An 18,990-nucleotide genomic window follows, 5' to 3' on the forward strand; every position below is an offset into this window, starting at 1 on the left:
CTCTCTTAAGGAATAACAGAATATACTTGTTATCTCCAAGCTCACATATTTCATGTTTCTTTAATCCTCCAACCTCTGACCCACTTGATTTGTTCATATGAACGCAACCTCAAAGATGTCATGCGACTCATCACTTTCTAGCTTCTTCTGCCTCCACCAGTGAATTGAAATCATTATCCCTTCAAGAGAAGAAGTGGAACATCATCCTTCCTTGCCCACTCGAGTAACAGAGGGTGGTGCAGTGGTAAACAGGGCAACAAAGCTAGAGGAAACTATGCAAGGATAACTACAGTATAGGAAATGCTAGAGGAAAATATAGGATAAACCATGGTAGCCTAAATAATGCAACTGGTGGATTAATATAAATAAAAATAAAAAAGACTACAGGAAAGCAGAACTTTTCCTCAGTTAAGCAAATCTCTAGTACAAACTTAGTCATCAGAATCTACGCCATTTTTACTTATCGTCTGTATTATAGCTTCCAATAGTTTGATCTCACTTTCTTTCTTTGATATCTCCTCTTTCTGAGAGCGCAATTCTTCCATGTGTAGCTTGAACACATCTGGAGAAAAGGGCAAAAAAAAATGGATATGTCATTGCCAATTCAAATCGTATCCAAAGGATCCAAAAATTCGGACCATTGTTTGACTTGATTCATCTTACGATGATAAATATTGATTAGCGTACTTCAGATGCGGATACCTCTTTCTCAAACAAAGAAAGAAAAAAAGAAGAAAGGAACTTCATATGCAGATATATTATAAAGCATGTAATCAATTTAAATTATAATTATACAATTAAAGGATGAAAAGAAAAAGAAGGAAATCCATACTTGTAGTGTTCTCGAGTTCTCTTGTAAGATCCTGTGCATGTAGTTCAGCAGCCCGCTGAGCTGCCTCAGCCTGTCTTTTGTCAGAACGTGCACGAGCTGCAGCTGCAATTGCAGCATCGAGTTCTTTTTCCAAAGCCTCTACTCTATGTTCAAGAACCTACATAATACAAGAAGGCTCATTTAGTTGAGAAGCCTGTATAAAGATACCAAAATAAGGACAATTACCATTAATCTGGGGTAGCACAACTAGATAAGAGTCATGCTTGCCTACTAATAGATTATAATGTGTGCCAGAAGAAAAGTTGGATATTAGTCTAATCTGATTCTACCAGCTTCTACAAAGATTGCTTTGCTCCATCCACAAGCATGCTAATTGAGACCAAAGAGCTTCAAGCTATCACATGACTTGAGAGGGAACATGATACTAAAGCACAAAATGCAAGCAGAAAACAAGAGTTAAAAAAAAATACCAAGGTTTTCCAAAACCAACATAAGTTTTAACTACAAAACCAGAAAATCCACCATAAAAAAGAGATGAAATAATAAAATTGATTGTTTGTAACTGATGAGGATAATAATGGCGACAAGACTCGGGCTGACGTCAGCTGCCTCAGATGACGCCTCACGCCTCGGCTGACCTGACACCACATTGTCACGGACAAACTTCTAAACAGGATGTTTGATGTAATGCTTATGTATGTCCGTGTCTTTTTGTTTGTTCATGTTTTGCACAGCATGTAGAGGAACGGTCGAAGGCTTAACAACCCCATTTTAGTTGGGTTTGGTGGCCGCTTGTAAATAAATGATGTGTTATGTGGACACTTGTGAGAGATATTCGGTCTGTAGTGGATCATTTTGACCCTTTGTTATGCAACTGTTCAGAGCTTGTAAAGTCTGTTTGTAATTTGCATTGTCTATTAAGTGTTTCCTAGAATGTTTGCTTGTGGATCCCGAGTGAGGCGCTTTCTCTAATCCGTTTTCTCTATTCTAGGTCCTAAGGGACCATGAGAGGTTTCGGGGAGGCTAACATTTGTGAACGGACACGCAAGGGTGCCACACGATTTAGGCAAAACCAACTAAGTCCGTGATAGAATGATGCCAGACCATATGATCTGACACTAGTTGTTGGTCAGAATGAAACTACAAGTATATATTCTGTTAGGTATACTGAGATAGATATTCTATTGCTAGGTATAACATAACTGAAGTAGATTATTGAAACTGGTACTAAGCTGAGACTTAGATCCTTAGCTGAGAATCCCTTTGTTGAAAAATAAAGCATCTGGTAGTAAACTTTAAGCATCCAATGATAAAATTTACGCATATAACTATCAATTTCTGTAAAATTAGAAAATTCTCATGTTAAGATTTCTTATAACCAATATCAACAGCTAATATTAACAATATGAGAAGATTTAGAAATCTATGGAAACCCTAAAACTATGAAACTCTTCAAAAATCATATTAAAAATTTTCAGACATAGAAGTAGCTAGGTAAAAGTCATTTGGTTTCTTCCTCATGACACGTTGATTATATCCAAGTTCCACATATGGTAGCAGAAAGCTCCTTAAAACTTTAATTTGCACATGTCTCTCAGTAATCAACGAATTATTTTGTTGAGTCTATATAAAAATTTTCAAGAGGAACAAAATGTAATATTTAAACAAAGAAATTAATGCACTTTCTAATATTGCTCATGAAAACATGAGCAATGATATCCAAGTTGGAAGGCCATTTGGCTATTCCTGTTCATTTCAATTGCAAGTCATTCCTAAGTTCTGGCATATATTTCAAATATCATTCACTCTGCAAGCATTCTTTACCTGGTTCAATGTAGGATCGCCAGACAAATTTCGAATCGCTTGCAAGCCCACATCCACTTGATTGACACTTGTGATAAATATGTGAAACAACTACTCTGCTAGCTAAAACCGTCACAGTGACATATTACCTGATCAAATACTATTATCGATTCCGCTAGTCATAATCATGACTCTGCCGAAGTAATAACTTTCTAAAAAAAAAAAACAAAGGATTTTCAATGCAAATTGATTCCTTCAGCCAAAAAGCTCAATTTTTCACAAGATTAACATAATTTCTAGATCTAGAGACGTCAAGCGGCAATTCAATCAGAACAAACGGAGGGTTATGGGAGATCCAACCGACAGATGTACAATAGGAGGCGGCTGATAAGGGGAGCGAATACCTTGATGGTGCGCGCTTGCTCGGAGATGAGGGAAGCCTTGACGAAGGTCTCCTCGTCCACGAAGACGGCCTTCTTGGCCATGAGTTTCTGCATCGCGTCTAGATTCGCCCCCATCTCGGAGAGGTTCATGATCGCCGCCTTCCACCTCTCTCCCCCGGAGCCCCCGCCGCCCTTCTCCGCCATCGTTGCTCTGCCCGCCTGCGCTGGAAGCGTCCGATCTCAACCCCTTCGCGGATGGACGTCTGACGTCACTAAAAGAATTGAAATCGATAATACTAGCGAAAATAACGATAAAATTCATATAATAAACGTCAGATATATCCCCTCGAATTTTCAAAGCCTCAGTTTAAGGAACTTGTTCCTCAGGAGCAGCAAACAAGAGCCGAAACAGGTGGTAGAATTCTTCCATCAAACGGCCATCTGCTCTCCATAGCAAACGAACGGATAGGATTCCATCATCGCCAATATAAAAGGTCAACAGTCGGCATTCGCCGAGGAGGGCTTTTGCCGCAGCCGAAGAGCGGCAACTGACGCACCTCCAAAAAGAAGGTATTTTTTCCGCAGCCGACGCATATCTAAATCTACTTCTCATCTCTTCCGATCCTTTTCCTCCTCCGTCGGCCCAACCGTAGGATCGATCCGTACCGTTGCTTGGTTTGCTTCATGATCATCTGTCATTTCTCGTGGTTGCGAACTTTAAATGTTTTTAAGGTTTTTCTTGATTTGATATATTCGTTCATCAGTTTGTCGTCTATATTCTCCTTTCCCAATCTTTCTTTGTTGTTGTATCGAGTTTGAGTGTGCGTTTTCAGTTTGGATTTCTCATGTAAACTTAGTCAGCTACAGGACAACACGAGGGTTTTCATTGGAGGTCTGCTTGGCATGGAGGCTTCCTCAACTTATCAACTATAGAATGTGAAGTTACAAGAGTGAAAGGACTTGTGAAGTCAGTCATCGATTTATAATGTTCTTCAAGTTAAGGCATGAGGTCTTCATGTTTTCAGTATCTATTGGCAAATTTTCACTGTATTATTAAATAGAAATAAACATGCTAGAAAATTTAAGAATGAGAAAAGGTTGATAGGATCAATGCGGAGTCATCAACGCTGTCAAAAGGAAGAACAGAACAGATATGACGGGATGCAGCATTGAAGATTCAGATTCACTGGTTGAAGCAACTTCAAATAATTCGGATATTTCAGCTCAATCATTATGTTTTTCCATCGAATACTGGATAAGAAGCATCACAAAGTGTTCCTCCTACTTGTTAGCCATCCAACTTCTCTTAACCGTCAGAGTGTGCAATTGCACTTCTCTTTCCTTAATATTGTTAACAAAGATGAGCCCAAATAGATCCAAGAGTCTATGAGAATCCCAACTACCGGCATGAATCAAAAGGTGTCTTGTTAGCAAGGATGAACCCAAATCCAAGAGTATATGAGCATCCCAATTATCCACATGGATCAAAGTATTCATCCTCTTGTTTCCAAGATCATGGGACACCCAACTAGTGTTCCAACTATTGAGATACACATGCTTATTCGGCCATTAGCCTTGCTTGTGGGCGTACAGATTAGGCACATCATCGTCGTCCTTGAAATCCTATTGGTTGTTGTTACCATATCCACCATTGTTGCTGAAGCTGCGGCCAAAGCCTGTGGATTCACTCCCACCATAGGTACCACGACCATAGTCAGCATTGCTGCCACCTTCTGCAACAACACCACCGTTGCTGCCACCATAACTGCCACCACCACCACCTTTGGCAACGCCATAACTACCACCAACACTAGTATTATCATACCCAGTACCACGACCATAATCAGCATTGCTGCCAACTACTGCAACAACACCACCGTTGCTGCCACCATAACTGCCACCACCACCACCATTGGCAACTCCATAACTACCACCAACACTAACATTATCATACCCACCACCAGTACCATCATAGCCACCAGCGGGGCCTGTATTGTAGCTCCCTCCATAATTATTTGAGCCATCATCTCCATATCCTCCACCACCGTACCCACCTCCACTGCTATAGCCACCACCAGAACCACTGCTGCCACTGTAGCTGCCTTCCATATTGCCATAGCCACTGCCACCACCACCACCACCATAGCCACCACCCCCATAGCTACCACCACCAAAGCCACCACGAAATCCACCTGTGGTGGCATAGTTAACCCTTATCATCCGACCATGAAGATCCTGATGAAGTTGTAAGAGTGATCACTGATATTAGACATAAAGTTGTAGAACTCTATTTTTTAACGTTTCCATCTTGAAAATTGATAAACAACATTATGCTTAACAGCAAAAACATATATTCTTTCATGAATAGCTCCCAATGATAGAAATTTACAGTTACTTTATTCAGCCTTGATACTTGTCAATTACAAATTACACTTGTCAATGCCATGATAATGAATCTTGGAAAATTTTCCCTAACACAACATTATTGTAGAAGATCATATAAAGTCTCAAGTAGGCCATTTTTTGTCCCACGTAAAGTACAATTTGGGATTTCCTTTTTCATCTTTCTACAATTTTCATAAAATTACTCTCTCTCAAAATCTATGTTGACAATTACCAAAATCTATGTTGACAGTTAATATATGGAAGAACATAAAAGAACGGAACTCAAAATTTATGTTGACAGTTAATATATGGAAGAACATAAAAGAATGGAACTCAAAATCTATGTTGACAATTACCAATTACAAGTAAAAATGAAAATCATTCTATCAAGTTAACCTGGAACTAGTACAATCTCCAATTAATTAGATTGAGAACATTTTGGATTTCTTGGGGAAAAATTGGGATAACAATTCAAGAGGATAACAGCATCATGTGGAGTGGTGATTAAATAAAGCAACACACTGGCAGAGAATGATTATGCAGCCATGTGATGAGATATATTATATGCACTATTCACCATATCAACACCCAAAAATTTCCATGAACTTGTAAAGCCGATGAGTCAATAATTTTCCCTTAAATAGGTCTATCACTTTCTTGTTGCAACAAGATTACGTCCTGATTAAATTACACATAAACATCATATAGCAAACAAAACTAACAGTAAGCAAAATGAACTGTCCAATATATGTACCTTCCCATCCATGCCAGATATGGCAGCAGAGGCGTCTTCATTAGATGTAAAAGTGACAAACCCAAAACTTCTGGACCGTCCAGTTTCCCTATCCATGATAACTCTAGCTGCACAGGAGAACAAGTGTGTTTGCTTGTAAAGTAAATTATTTATTTTCTCAGTAAAGAAAAATAACCACTTACCTTCAACAACTTCACCGTAATTAGTAAATGCTTCTCTTAAACTCTGATCATCTGTGCCATTTGAGAGTCCTACAAAGCAAGTAGTAATCACATTAGAAGTTGCACCAGCATTAAATCAATTGCCAGACTTGAAACATGTTCTTGGTTGTATCATGCCAAACCTCCAATGAAAATTTTTGATGATGACATGCATCGTATTGCTTGATATAATGATGGGCTGGAAGTTATAGATTTCTTTAAGAGATTCCCGATTCTGTTTGCAAAAGCCATTCTTCACTCCTGAGAATAACAAGGGCAGGAAAACATCTAAAGAAAATATGATAATGCAACACAAAAAAGAAAGAATGCAAACAAGCTGAACAAATTGTTTTCCAATTTTTCGTGCCCAATGTAGGTTCAGGAGGCAAGATACAGTAGGAACCAACAGTTGTTTAACTTTCAGACTCCAGAATCAGCTATTAAATTGTCATGTTGGAACAATTGTAAAATGTTCTAGAAAACCGAACCTCAAATGAATTACCATGCAGTCTAAAGTTGTCTGGTAGGTGGAACTCTACCAGCAAGTTAACTTCCATTTGGACCAAAGAACTATAAATAAGAATCTGGTACTGTAAGCCCATAGGACTACCTGATCAAGGCTTTAAGTTGGAGCTGTAAATGGATCACATTTTGACCCGATCTGATATGAAATCAGATTGCATCAAACCGGGATGTGTACATTTATGGTCAGGCATAGAATAACCAAGTTGAGCATGTGTTTATAAACATGCAACCTGACTAGATGCATCGCTACTCCCTTTAGTTGGTGACTAGGAAAAGATCTGATAGCATATCCAGATTAAAGATCTGGGTCACTGCAAATGGATTATAGATCAATTGCATAATTGTTTGTCATTTTTTATGCCACTACTTTCGCTAGGAAAATTAGAATTGGAACCTATCTATTTACCCTCAAGTTGGTTCCAGAGTCAAAGTAGGTAATACAAGAATATATTGTGGTTTGTATAGTATGAATGCCAAAACAAGTAATGGCTTGAAACCATGTTGTGTCAAAATTAATCAACTAATATTCACTTAAAGAATGCTTAAATACTTGCATTCAATCGATAAAAAATATAATTTTAAATAAATATGGTGGGAAACAGCAACTAAAAAGACATGTTGCACAAATGCAAATAACTCAAATCAAAATAGAAAATTAATAATACAATCAAATTCTAAGGTAGAAATATCAAGACTATGACGCTCTCACAAATCCTTTTAGAAAAATATATTTTATGCAACATAACACAGACAATATGTATTTTCTATTAAAGCATTGTTAATCTATATAAGATACATTTTTGAGTTAACATACTGGATTGGCCTTAGGCTTATACGTTACCCATATGACCCAGGATCAAATCAAGTATAATAAGATCAGACTGTTAAAGTTAATTGGAACAAGTGAAGTAGCTAAGCAAATCCTTTGGCTAAGCAGTTAAACTTACTCAACAAAAGAACACACAATAAACATAGCGCCATCAACTACTCATAGAAAATTTATTTAGTTATACCAACACATCTCATTGTATATCCAAGAGATGATTCAACTAAATGAATTAATGATATGCGAAGACACATCTGTCATTAAAATAAATCGGACAAATAAATATAAGCATCATATTCAACTTCAGAAGAAAGTAAAAAAGTTTTCTAAACTATCCATGTATGGATTAACTCAAATGGACAAATGTTGAGCATAGAAACAACGCTAATATCCAATAAGACCCATTATACTACTATGATTGCACACGCAGTGGAAAAGTAGAGTTAGCACCATTCAGAGGACAGAAGGTGAAATTAGTTAAACGCATAAAAGAGCCAGACTTGTGTACAAATCTGACACTCAACAGATAAAGCAGACCTCCAATGAAAACCCTCGTGTTGTCCTGTAGCTGACTAAGTTTACATGAGAAATCCAAACTGAAAACGCACACTCAAACTCGATACATCAACAAAGAAAGATTGGGAAAGGAGAATATAGACGACAAACTGATGAACGAATATATCAAATCAAGAAAAACCTTAAAAACATTTAAAGTTCGCAACCACGAGAAATGACAGATGATCATGAAGCAAACCAAGCAACGGTACGGATCGATCCTACGGTTGGGCCGACGGAGGAGGAAAAGGATCGGAAGAGATGAGAAGTAGGTTTAGCTACCTTCGTCGGCTGCGGCTCTTCGGGTGCGGCTAAAACCCTTCCGTTCGTCGGAGGGTTTAAAGTTGCGACGACAGTTGATCTTTTATGCTGGTGGTGATGGAATCTATCCGTTCGTTTGCTATGGAGGGCAGATGGCCGTTGGATGGAGGAAATCCACTACATGGCGGGGAGATATTTGTTCGCTGCTCCTGAGGAACAAGTTCCCTAAACTGAGGCTTTGAAATTTCGAGACGATACATCTGACGTTTATTATATATTTTCGGACATTTTACATTAAAACCTATAACGCCGCATAATACATTTTTACTGGAGGTCGCTCCTTTTTTTATCGATTGTACGAAAATACCCCTCTATACTCCACCAGCCACCCACACTCCTCGCGACTGCCGTTGCACTCCCCCCCCCCTCGGCCCTGGTCTTCCAGCGTCGCCGCCGGCCCGCCCCGCCCCCTCCTCACTTCCCTTCCCCATTCTCCTCCTCCCCCCCTCTTCCCCGCCGCTCGCCCTTCCTCGTCGCGGTGGGAGCAGCGGGCCTCCGCGGAGGCGGCCTTGCTGAGGGAGGGGGCAGCCGCGGGCTGCGGAAGGGAGGAGGGCGTCAGCGGCGGGGGCAACCGCGGGCGGCGCTGCAAGCGGAGAGGACCTCCGTCGCGGTGGGAGTAGCGGCGACGGCGGCGGAGACCTCCGCGGTTGTCCCTCTCGCCGTCCGCCGCCGCTTTACCCGCTTATCCCACCGCGACGAGGAAGGGCGGGAGGCGGGGAAGAAGGGGGAAGGGGAGGAAGCGGCGGCGGCGGCGGCGGAGGAGGGGCAGCGACAGTGGCGAGGAAGTCGGAGCCGCTCAAGGTGGGTAGCCGGTGGTGGAGGGGTATTTTCGTCCAGTCGACGAAAAACTGGCGACCTGGGTACAAACTTAATTATAGGGCGTCATTTTTTTAATCCCTATTTTCGTTAATCATATTGATTTCATTTCTTTGAATTGAATGACATCTGACGTCCATCCCCTAAGGGTTTGAAATCGTGCGCTTTCGGCGCAGGCGGGCAAATCAAGGATGGCGGAAAAGGGCGGCGGGCCCTCCGAGATGGGGGCGAATCCGGACTCGATGCAGAAACTCCTCGCCAAGAAGGCCATCTTCGTCGACGAGGAGACCTTCGCCAAGGCTTCCCTCATCTCCGAGCAAGCGCGCACCATCAAGGTATTCGCTCCCCTTATCAGCCGCCTCCTATTGTACATGTGCCGGTTGGATCTCCCATAGCCCTCCGTTTCTTTTGATTGAATTGCTGCTTGACCTCTCTAGATCTAGAAATTATGTTAATCTTGTGATAAATTGATCTTTTCCGCTTAAGGAATCACTTTGCATTGAAAATCCTTTGTTTTTTATTTGAAAAAGTTGTTACTTCGGCAGAGTCATGATTATGACTAGCGGAATCGATAATAGTATTTGATCAGGTAATATGTCACTGTGACGGTTTTAGCTAGCAGAGTGGTTGTTTCACATATTTATCACAAGTGTCAATCAAGTGGATGTGGGCTTGCAAGCGATTCGAAATGTCTGGCGATCCTACATTGAACCAGGTAAAGAATGCTTGCAGAGTGGATAATATTTGAAATATATGCCAACTTCCTTAGGAATGACTTGCAAATGGAATGAACAGGAATAGCCAAATGGCCTTCCAACTTGGCTATCATTGCTCATGTTTTCATGAGCAATATTAGAAAGTGCATTAATTTCTTTGTTTAAATATTGCATTTTGTTCCTCTTGAAAATTTTTATATAGACTCAACAAAATAATTCGTTGATTACTGAGAGACATGTGCAAATTAAAGTTTTAAGAAGCTTTCTGCTACCATATATGGAACTTGGATATAATCAACGCATCATGAGGAAGAAACCAAATGGCTTTTACATAGTTACTTCTATGTCTGAAAATTTTTAATATGATTTTTGAAGAGTTTCATAGTTTTAGGGTTTCCATAGATTTCTAAATCTTCTAATATTGTTAATATTAACTGTTGATATTGGTTATAAGAAATCTTAACATGAGAATTTTCGAATTTTACAGAAATTGATAGTTATATGCGTAAATTTTATCATTGGATGCTAAAACTTATATTGGTTCTAGAAAATCTTGGTATTTTTTATTTTAAAATTCTTGTTCTGTGCTTGCATTTTTGTGCTTTAACATCATGTCATTCCCTCTCAAATCATGTGATAGCTTGGAGCTCTTTGGTCCCAATTAGCATGCTTGTGGATGGACCAGAGAGATCTTTGTATATGCTGCTAGAATTAGATTAGATTAATATTCAAATTTTGGCACACATTATAATCTAATAGTAGGCAATCATGACTCTTATCTAGTTGTGCTACCCTAGATATATGGTAATTGTCCTTATTTTGGTATCTTTATCCAGGCTTCTTGACTAAATGAGCCTTCTTGTATTATCTAGGTTCTTGAACATGGGAGGGAGTTCTTGTGGGGAGCATTGGCCGGTGGGTTTGGAGAGGGTATGATGCATCCGATTGACACTCTGAAAACAAGAATGCAGAGTCAGGCTGTTATTAGTGGCACTCATGTATAACTTTAACAGCTTAGTTTAGATTTAAATTCTTTGGGATATGTTTCTGAACCTCATTACTTGATTTAATCAGGCTCAGAAGAACATACTGCAAATGGTCAGGAATGTCTGGGTTTCAGATGGCCTGAGAGGTATATAATGCTTGCTACCCATTTGATGTACTCCATAGTTGAGTTCCTTTTTGTGGTATAAGGTGGTTTTGTTTTTGCTCTTAATTATTGCAACCAACAAAGGATGCTTCAGTTTGTCTGTTTGGATTATTTTTTATGTAGGATAAAACCATTTTATTAGAAGGCATTTCTGTATGTATACAAAATGTCTAGGTCATGTGTCACCTGTATTTCTAGCTTAAGAAAGTACATGTAGCATCTGGGCATTCTAGGTCAGCTCCCCCCTAATCCTCAGAGCTAACAGTGGCACATTAATTTGTTGCACTCTTTCAGCTCATTGCTTTCTTCCCTCTGTTTCTTATGGACACTTGACCTCTTTGGTGAAGTGTATGATACCAGTTCTTCATATGATAAGTCTAATGTCGGGTCAAACCAAGGTTTGACGTACCAAAGCATATCAGTCGGTATGGGTGGTATGTACCGGTCCGATAGAGGATCGGTACGGGTGGTACATCAGTACATCTCAGTATACCGTGTGTCAGTATGCTCGGTATAGCCTAGTATGTACCATACTGATAGCCGGTCGGTACACCGGATCGGACCAGTAATGTGAACCATGAATCGAACACTTGATCATTTTTTTATTCATGTGGTTCTCCCATTTTCACCTAACTTGGTTACTTTTGTTTATATGTTTTAACTGTCAAAGTATATTAAAGGTGTCATTAGGCTAGGTTAGTATGCTTTCTCAAATGAGGGTATATAAAAAGTTCAGTCTTTATAAAAACAAATGGCATAGAGTAACACAGCAACTAAAGGGGTATATGATGAAACTCTTAGTTTGTTATTAACAAAATAATGGTCTAAAATGTGATAAAATGCCTGGCAATACCTCCTAATCTACTTGTAATGGATGCATAGGTTACTGATGACCTAATCAGTGCATTGTAACTTTGGCATGGTAAGATGTTGGATATTATGCATTATTGTCCCTTGATGGAAGAAGTACATGCTTTTTGGTGATTTCTCAAAAAAAGGGCCCTTGTACCTTGGAATATGAATCTGATGCTCACAATGGTAGGCCTTCATTGTAGTAGTGATTCATATCTCAACGCATCAGTGTGTCCCAGAGAGACTATTTGCCTGTAACTTGTCAAAATCCTAGATGATTTATGTAGAAAAATTTTCTACCATGGAAAAGATTACCTAACAAATTGAAATATCTTGTGATGTAGGCTAAGAAATATTATGATTTTATTAACACCCATGTGCATTAAATTTACTCTCTTTTCCAGGATTTTACAGAGGGATCACTCCAGGTGTGACTGGATCACTGGCAACTGGTGCAACTTACTTTGGTGTGATAGAATCTACCAAGAAATGGTTGGAAGAAGTAAATCCTAGACTTAGTGGTCATTGGTCTCACTTCATTGCGGGAGCAATCGGTGAGCAACAGTGTAGTGCCATCCAAGTATTTCAAATAGCAAAATCTCAAGATTCTTTCTGAATGTCACTTTTCTTGTTGACCCTTTGTTTCATAAACTCTTGTTGTTAGATGCCAGATTACACAATTTAACAGGACTTTTTTAAATTAGCTGTAAATGTTAAATTTTCCTATTCCTTTTGATAATCAGTGAGATGCAAAACTTGGTTGAATACTGCTAGGTTAAGGAAAATTATGAAAATTTTAAGAATGTAAACTTTCTTCTCATTAATTGTTAGCTTATCCTATGCAAGTACACATTATCTTAACGTTTATTTTTCCATGCATATGTAATTAATTACCATTGATTGCAGATAATCTCCATGCCAATTGAGTTATTCTAGTGAGAATAATCAGAGAATTATGACCAGAAAACAAGGGAATCACTGCTCCTTGTAATAATTTGACAACATTGATATTGTAATTTTGCTTTCTGCATATTCGTTGAATATTGTGATGATTTTCATGGCCTCATATACACAATTTGCTTATAATTTGTGCCACACATGAATTTCAACACATGTTATTAAACTTGAAATTTCACATGGTATGTGGTTGACGATCCTCCCCAGAACCGGCATGCACAGTATAACATGTAACTTATTTACAACTGACTTCATTAAATTCAAGAAAGTAGTTTACCAGTTTTTACTATCAACTTGATATTAGATAGCAACATAATAGTTGCCTTGAAGAATTTTAATCTCTATTCATTCCATTTCAGGAGATACACTTGGTTCTTTTGTCTATGTGCCATGTGAAGTCGTGAAACAACGTATGCAGGTGCAAGGCACTAGAAAATCTTGGGCATCAACAATTATGAAAGAGAACATTTCTCAGAAGCCAGGGGAGAGAATGTATGGTTATTATAATGGAATGTTTCAAGCAGGCCATTCAATTTGGAAGCAACATGGTCTAAAAGGTTTATATGTCGGGTACTATTTTTTTCTAACATTTTTATTTTGATTTCAGAGGGCATTTGCATATATCTAAATTTGTCACACTCATGCATGCAAGTGTGGAAACACACACATATGCATGTTTTCATGTTCAGACCAAGTTGTTTGTGTGTTGTTCGAGTAGATTCTATACTACCTGAGCATGTTTATTGATTCTCTCCATTATATACCACTATCTTTCTCATGTCAGTTTACAATTTCTTTTGGTCAAACATGTTGGCGTAGATTGAATTCCTTCTCATGGTCCCAATGTTTTTCTAGGTACTGGTCTACACTTGCGAGGGATGTGCCATTTGCTGGTCTTATGGTAAGTATGGTGAAATGCTGGTTATGTTCTCCATGTGGGTTGTTTCTTCCATATATACTTTCTGGTTTTAGCATATAGATGAATTTCAACTTTTGCATTATGTTTGAAGTAGATCAATTTCTACATTTGTAGTATGTTTGGAGTAACCTCTCTATCTAACATTTTCCAACACCATTGGTATTGCCTTGTTAATGATGTGGTTACTTTCTGTAATAGCTTGAGTTCCAATTGTTGGCCAGATTTTGGTTCAACCTAGTAATATCCACCTCTATCCAAAATTTTACATAGGCAATTGTGCTCTTCATCTACTATGTTTCCGTTATCTCCGAGTTCCTTAGGCTTTTGGGACCTTGCCTCATCACATTAGCTTATGACTCTATAAACTACTGGCATCCTTGTATATGTTACTGTGAAAATTTTCAAGTCTACCTACCAATACTTGTTTTGCCACCTTCAGGTAACCTTTTATGAAGCACTAAAAGATTTCACGGAGTATGGAAAGCAGAGTTTTTTACCCAATAGTAACCTGCATGTTGGCAGTTCTTTTGAAGGCCTGGTTTTAGGAGGATTAGCTGGTGGTAAGCTACTAATCTTCATGTTGCATGTATAAAAAATGAAAGATATTTCAAATCTGCTGGAAGAAATGAACGTCTTCTTCCCGCTGCTATTCTATAGCGTGTGATTTTTTTCCATAAGCTCATGAGTCTGTGAGGTAGAGCTGGTAACATCTGACATTATGGCATATACTGCAAATTTTTTATATCTCTAGTGGTTTTGCAGGATTTAGTGCATACCTTACAACTCCTTTGGATGTGATCAAGACAAGATTGCAAGTGCAAGGATCGACCATAAGGTACAATACTTCATTTGAGTCAGAAGAATAAATTAGCTGATGCTAATTCCTGCTGCACCTATAACCTCTGAAGCAGCACCAAACTTATAATTGATATATGCTTTTAGAAGATTGCATTAGATCTCCAAAAACACACCAATCTTCTCCATCTCAATATCCTTTGTTTTCAAGAATGTTGACAGTATCCTCATTTACTGATAATGAATGAAGCAATGTGCATTCTTAACTCTTTTTTAACATTTACATAGAGCATTAAAAAGAATATGTTCCCCGCATGCATTTGGCAGGTACAACGGATGGCTGGATGCGTTAAAAAGAATATGGATGGCTGAGGGCTTTAATGGTATGTTTAGAGGCAGTGTTCCGAGAATAATGTGGTATGTCCCAGCCTCTGCCCTCACCTTTATGGCTGTGGAATTCCTAAGAGATCACTTTAATGAGAAATTAGATGATGAATTCAATGGAGTCACTGGTTTATCACTAGACCCAAGCCCTAACATTCAAGAAGCAGAATCTTGCACCTGAGTTGCCTTTGCTATCATGACCATTATCAAGTTCTTCCTAACAATTCGAACAATCTTCTTGCATGGAAAGTTCAAGCTGGTTGGAAGAGGAACAAACAGTCAACACAATTCTTCTAGTAAGGCACGATCATGTGTAAACCTACACTGCAGAATAGTGGGATTCCTTAGCTTGTTAGTGACTTTGATATTATGTTCCTTGAATAACTTGCTTGTTCCACACTCTCCCGTCTATCCTTTGGCCCTACTTTTGGCATTGGAGAAAATTGGGAATGAGATTTTTCATATTTTAATGTAAATATTTATACTGTATTATAATATTTTCAGTAATATTAGGAAAATGTTATAGTATATTACGATAATACTGTAATACAGTGTTTTTATATAAATTTTATAAAAATATTATAAATATAATATTTTTTATATTTCGTTTGATTATTTTCAACATATTAGGGGGAAGGATTCCCTCAACAGAATAGAGGATTTTTTTCTTGGGAAAATCTTATCAGAGCCTCTTTGGAATTTGGATACAGCGGTGTTGGTCCATTGTCCCTCTCCTATTCTTTGTCCTTGCAATCGACTTGGGTCTTCTTTATGCTTCGTAGCCTGATTCATGATTCGAATTGGATTATTTTACTTGATATGTCGGTTTCGTCTCATCATGCTTCTTGATTTGTATTTTCGATCATGCTTCTTGATTTGCAATTTGCACCATGATTCCGTCTCGATTTTTAGTTTATATTATTAGATGTTGTTCTGCTTCTGGATCTGCATTATACCAAAGACGTCTCTAATCTATATGGATGTCCTCCTCCGGATTGTGTTGGTTTGTAATCGAGTTAGTTCCATCTGATCTTTCAGATAAAGAACTCAAACGACGCCGTTTGTGCCTCATCAAGTTTTTGTCCTATTAAACTTGCGACAGATGGAGTTAGGCAGCGGATCACCTATTTGGGCAACAAACCCAACTTGTCAGTTATCGAGATGGAGAGTACACAATTACCAACGGCTTCATAGGTTGTGAAGTTTTGATTATAATTACATACGGCAGCACTTTGGAAATTACATACATGTATATATATAATTTCGGATTAGGCTTATTGGATATTGGATCGGATTAAGGTTTAGGCTTAAATCATTCCCCAATCCAGATCTGAATTGGATTGAGAATTCTCAGTCACAACCCAACCTAAAATATAACCAGACCAACCCATCTATTAATCCGAATCTGAATCGGAATGGATCATGTTGGATCCAAGAAAAACTGTATCATCCCCTACCCAGTTTGGTGGGGCCTTTAGTTCTGAGGTTCTGGCAGGTGGGTAACGCAGGTGGAGTGTAGGAATAAGAGTATGGCTTAATAAATGAAAATGGGGGCCACGTTCGAACTCCTTAATCCACTTGAAAAGTAGTCTACAAAGGTTCATTCGACTTTTTTGATTTGATTTGATTCCACTATTTAAGGTGATCTTTTTCGTTCTTTCTCCTCAGATATAGGAGGGAGACTACAATGGTTGGTTTGCGATCCTCGAGACGATGGTCGATCTTATGACGTTGACATTGGACCACGCCAAGGTTACGGATATAATGCAACAATCTTTTTCGTTATCCTTATTCTTGATCTGCACTAAAGAATTACATTCAAGTAAACTTTTTTTAAGCAAGAATTGGACTTTTAACTTTTGTTGATTGCATTGTGGTTATCTTTTTCCTTTTCTTTTTTTTTTTTTTCTGGTGCCTACATCTATAATGGTTGATCAACTGTCTACATATTTGTATCATACTTTAGCTGAGGTAATATGTACATTATGACCTAATCAGTGGATCACATACTTGGGTAACCAACTTGATAGGGCATACTATGGATTCCTTCGAGTGGACACGATCCCTCACCACGTCAGTGCAAGCACGGAACCTCGGGAGGAAGACGTAGCGCCACATTAAATGTGTCATCAGGAATCCGGAATGACGGTCGCTCTCCTCTTGTGCCATCTGGGGCCGCACGAACCAGTGTTGCCCTGATAAGGACCGCACCGGGAAGCTCGGGACGGTGTCGCATGACACCGTTCCACACATCCCGAGCGACAGACGTCCGAAGGTACGAACTTATCATTCAGGGAGTCGATCGTCGTGCGAAAGTCACATATGGCCAACTCTCAAGCACTATAATAAAAGCCCCTTGTCAGCCAACATATGGAAAGGGGTAGAGGATCTTCGACAAAAGAAATTTTACTAACTTAATATTTGGAGGGACCTAAGTCGGGATTCCCCTTCCCATCCCGACCTAAGTCGATGTGCAGGAACTGGATTACGTCAATAGCATTAAGTTTCAGTCTCCATAAAAGAACTGTCATATTGATGAACCATGTGGATGAAGATTTTAATCCTGAACCAACAAGTGGTGAATCACTTTATCCATGACCTTCCCAAGTCCCACTTTTCTTTAGATTGCGGTCGTCATTTTTTTGTCCCCCCGAATCCCTGCTTTTTTTTTGAAGTTGGGCATTCCTGCTTCTTATTGAGTAGCATACAAATGAACCAAGGATTTCAAATTTCTAAAAATATTTTGTGTATTGAAGGAACAATCAACCGTACTATATAGGATATTAAGTTTTTATTCGGATTATTCATGATTTTACGTGAGTGTATATATATATATATATATATAGCACACATCGTATGATTGATATTCAAATCAATCTGACCAATTAAGAAATAGGTATAAATAATAGCGAGAGCCAAGATAAATATTAACAAAAGAACTAATGCACCATAGATCTCAATCGTTCGAAGATCATGAAACCCAATAAGTTTATGATGATGACCTTTATTTCCAAGATATTTGGGTGATGACTATTAAACGCTGTAAGCTGGTCCCATTGATGGCCAGAATGGATCGATGAGGATGGCGTAGTCTTGTCGTCGAGAAGCTACCAAATTCTTAATTCGTCTTAACCAATGGCAATGCATCAGGTGGTGAGTGGGGACTGTGTAAACGTCCCCTACAATGACTTTGTAAAGAGTGACTTTTCAAATGATGGCAAGTTTTGCTCATGATGGAAGTTTGAACTTTTCAAATGATGCACATTTGCATATTAGTTTAGCTTTATGGACTAGCCTAATAACTTCAAAGGGGCATCCATAGATAGAAAAACCCAATATAACAACACTACTTGGCCCAGAGAGTAGAAGAGCACTTTAAAAAGATACTACACTTATTATAAAATTCGAATACCTCATCGCCATTTAGACATGGCGAAAAGATGTTTTTCCATCCAGCAAAACCTAATCCTGAAATCCAGTTGTGAGACCTAAAGCACCTAGCGGCTTTCTCCCGGATGAAGACCCAACAGCACCCAAAGCATCTTCTTTTGCATGCGCCCCTCATGGCCGTCCAAGCCCAATGGGATGCAAACGTATCTGCCCCAAGTGTTCATGCACTCACTTTGTGTGCTATGTTTTCATCGAGGACGTCAAAGTATCAAGCACAACTTATGTCATGAGATACAGTAGTACCATTTTCTTCTAACCCAATCAATCTAAAAGAATCTCATGTCAGCCAATTTACCCATGAGTAGTTGGCTTTTACCTAGACCATCCTTGTGCATTGAGTGGTCGACGAACCTCACTGCAGCTTAGT

General features: G+C 38.9%; 3 protein-coding genes and 1 long non-coding RNA gene across 5 annotated transcripts; 2 read left to right on the forward strand and 2 right to left on the reverse strand.

Annotated features, from left to right (window-relative positions):
• Positions 1–331: 331 nt before the first annotated feature.
• Positions 332–3,290, reverse strand: LOC135609476 (uncharacterized). Its single transcript, XM_065102792.1, has 3 exons — positions 3,040–3,290; positions 833–989; positions 332–562 (listed from the first exon to the last, which is right to left on the reverse strand). The coding sequence occupies exons 1-3, from the start codon at positions 3,220–3,222 to the stop codon at positions 432–434; spliced, it is 471 nt and encodes a 156-aa protein (XP_064958864.1). The 5' UTR covers positions 3,223–3,290; the 3' UTR covers positions 332–431.
• Positions 3,291–3,438: 148 nt separating this feature from the next.
• Positions 3,439–4,045, forward strand: LOC135609477 (uncharacterized). Its single transcript, XR_010485796.1, has 2 exons — positions 3,439–3,588; positions 3,886–4,045. It is a non-coding gene; the product is annotated as an uncharacterized LOC135609477 (long non-coding RNA).
• A 160-nt stretch (positions 4,046–4,205) lies between these two features.
• LOC135609475 (glycine-rich RNA-binding protein 2, mitochondrial-like) lies at positions 4,206–8,861 on the reverse strand. Its single transcript, XM_065102790.1, has 5 exons — positions 8,546–8,861; positions 6,501–6,618; positions 6,340–6,408; positions 6,158–6,264; positions 4,206–5,253 (listed from the first exon to the last, which is right to left on the reverse strand). The coding sequence occupies exons 2-5, from the start codon at positions 6,607–6,609 to the stop codon at positions 4,642–4,644; spliced, it is 897 nt and encodes a 298-aa protein (XP_064958862.1). The 5' UTR covers positions 6,610–6,618; positions 8,546–8,861; the 3' UTR covers positions 4,206–4,641.
• Positions 8,862–9,091: 230 nt separating this feature from the next.
• On the forward strand, positions 9,092–15,572 carry LOC103980187 (uncharacterized). Of its 2 annotated transcripts, none has more exons than XM_065102789.1 (10): positions 9,092–9,444; positions 9,577–9,735; positions 10,989–11,114; positions 11,191–11,248; positions 12,523–12,672; positions 13,435–13,645; positions 13,931–13,976; positions 14,434–14,554; positions 14,757–14,829; positions 15,117–15,572. In XM_065102789.1, exons 2-10 carry the CDS (start codon positions 9,592–9,594, stop codon positions 15,352–15,354), a joined length of 1,167 nt encoding a protein of 388 aa, XP_064958861.1. In that variant the 5' UTR covers positions 9,092–9,444; positions 9,577–9,591; the 3' UTR covers positions 15,355–15,572. The 2 variants fall into 2 exon arrangements, with proteins under 2 accessions (XP_064958861.1, XP_009394773.2); XM_009396498.3 differs by having other exon boundaries at positions 9,092–9,385.
• Positions 15,573–18,990: the final 3,418 nt, after the last annotated feature.

Source organism: Musa acuminata, chromosome BXJ2-4, assembly GCF_036884655.1.
Source record: "Musa acuminata AAA Group cultivar baxijiao chromosome BXJ2-4, Cavendish_Baxijiao_AAA, whole genome shotgun sequence".
Lineage (NCBI taxonomy): Eukaryota > Viridiplantae > Streptophyta > Magnoliopsida > Zingiberales > Musaceae > Musa > Musa acuminata.

Bases quoted from the DNA above. Each gene is read 5' to 3' on its own strand.
- LOC103980187 (XM_065102789.1), top strand. From the start codon at position 9,592: ATGGCGGAAAAGGGCGGCGGGCCCTCCGAGATGGGGGCGAATCCGGAC. The intron at 11,115-11,190 runs GTATAACTTTAA...TGATTTAATCAG, and splicing joins CTGTTATTAGTGGCACTCAT to GCTCAGAAGAACATACTGCA. The intron at 12,673-13,434 runs GTGAGCAACAGT...ATTCCATTTCAG, and splicing joins CTTCATTGCGGGAGCAATCG to GAGATACACTTGGTTCTTTT.
- LOC135609475 (XM_065102790.1), bottom strand. From the start codon at position 6,609: ATGGCTTTTGCAAACAGAATCGGGAATCTCTTAAAGAAATCTATAACT. The intron at 6,409-6,500 runs GTTTGGCATGAT...CTTGCTTTGTAG, and splicing joins ATCAAAAATTTTCATTGGAG to GACTCTCAAATGGCACAGAT. The intron at 5,254-6,157 runs GTACATATATTG...CAACTTCATCAG, and splicing joins TATCTGGCATGGATGGGAAG to GATCTTCATGGTCGGATGAT.
- LOC135609476 (XM_065102792.1), bottom strand. From the start codon at position 3,222: ATGGCGGAGAAGGGCGGCGGGGGCTCCGGGGGAGAGAGGTGGAAGGCG. The intron at 990-3,039 runs GTATTCGCTCCC...TGTATTATGTAG, and splicing joins AGCAAGCGCGCACCATCAAG to GTTCTTGAACATAGAGTAGA. The intron at 563-832 runs GTATGGATTTCC...CCTTTTCTCCAG, and splicing joins AGAACTCGAGAACACTACAA to ATGTGTTCAAGCTACACATG.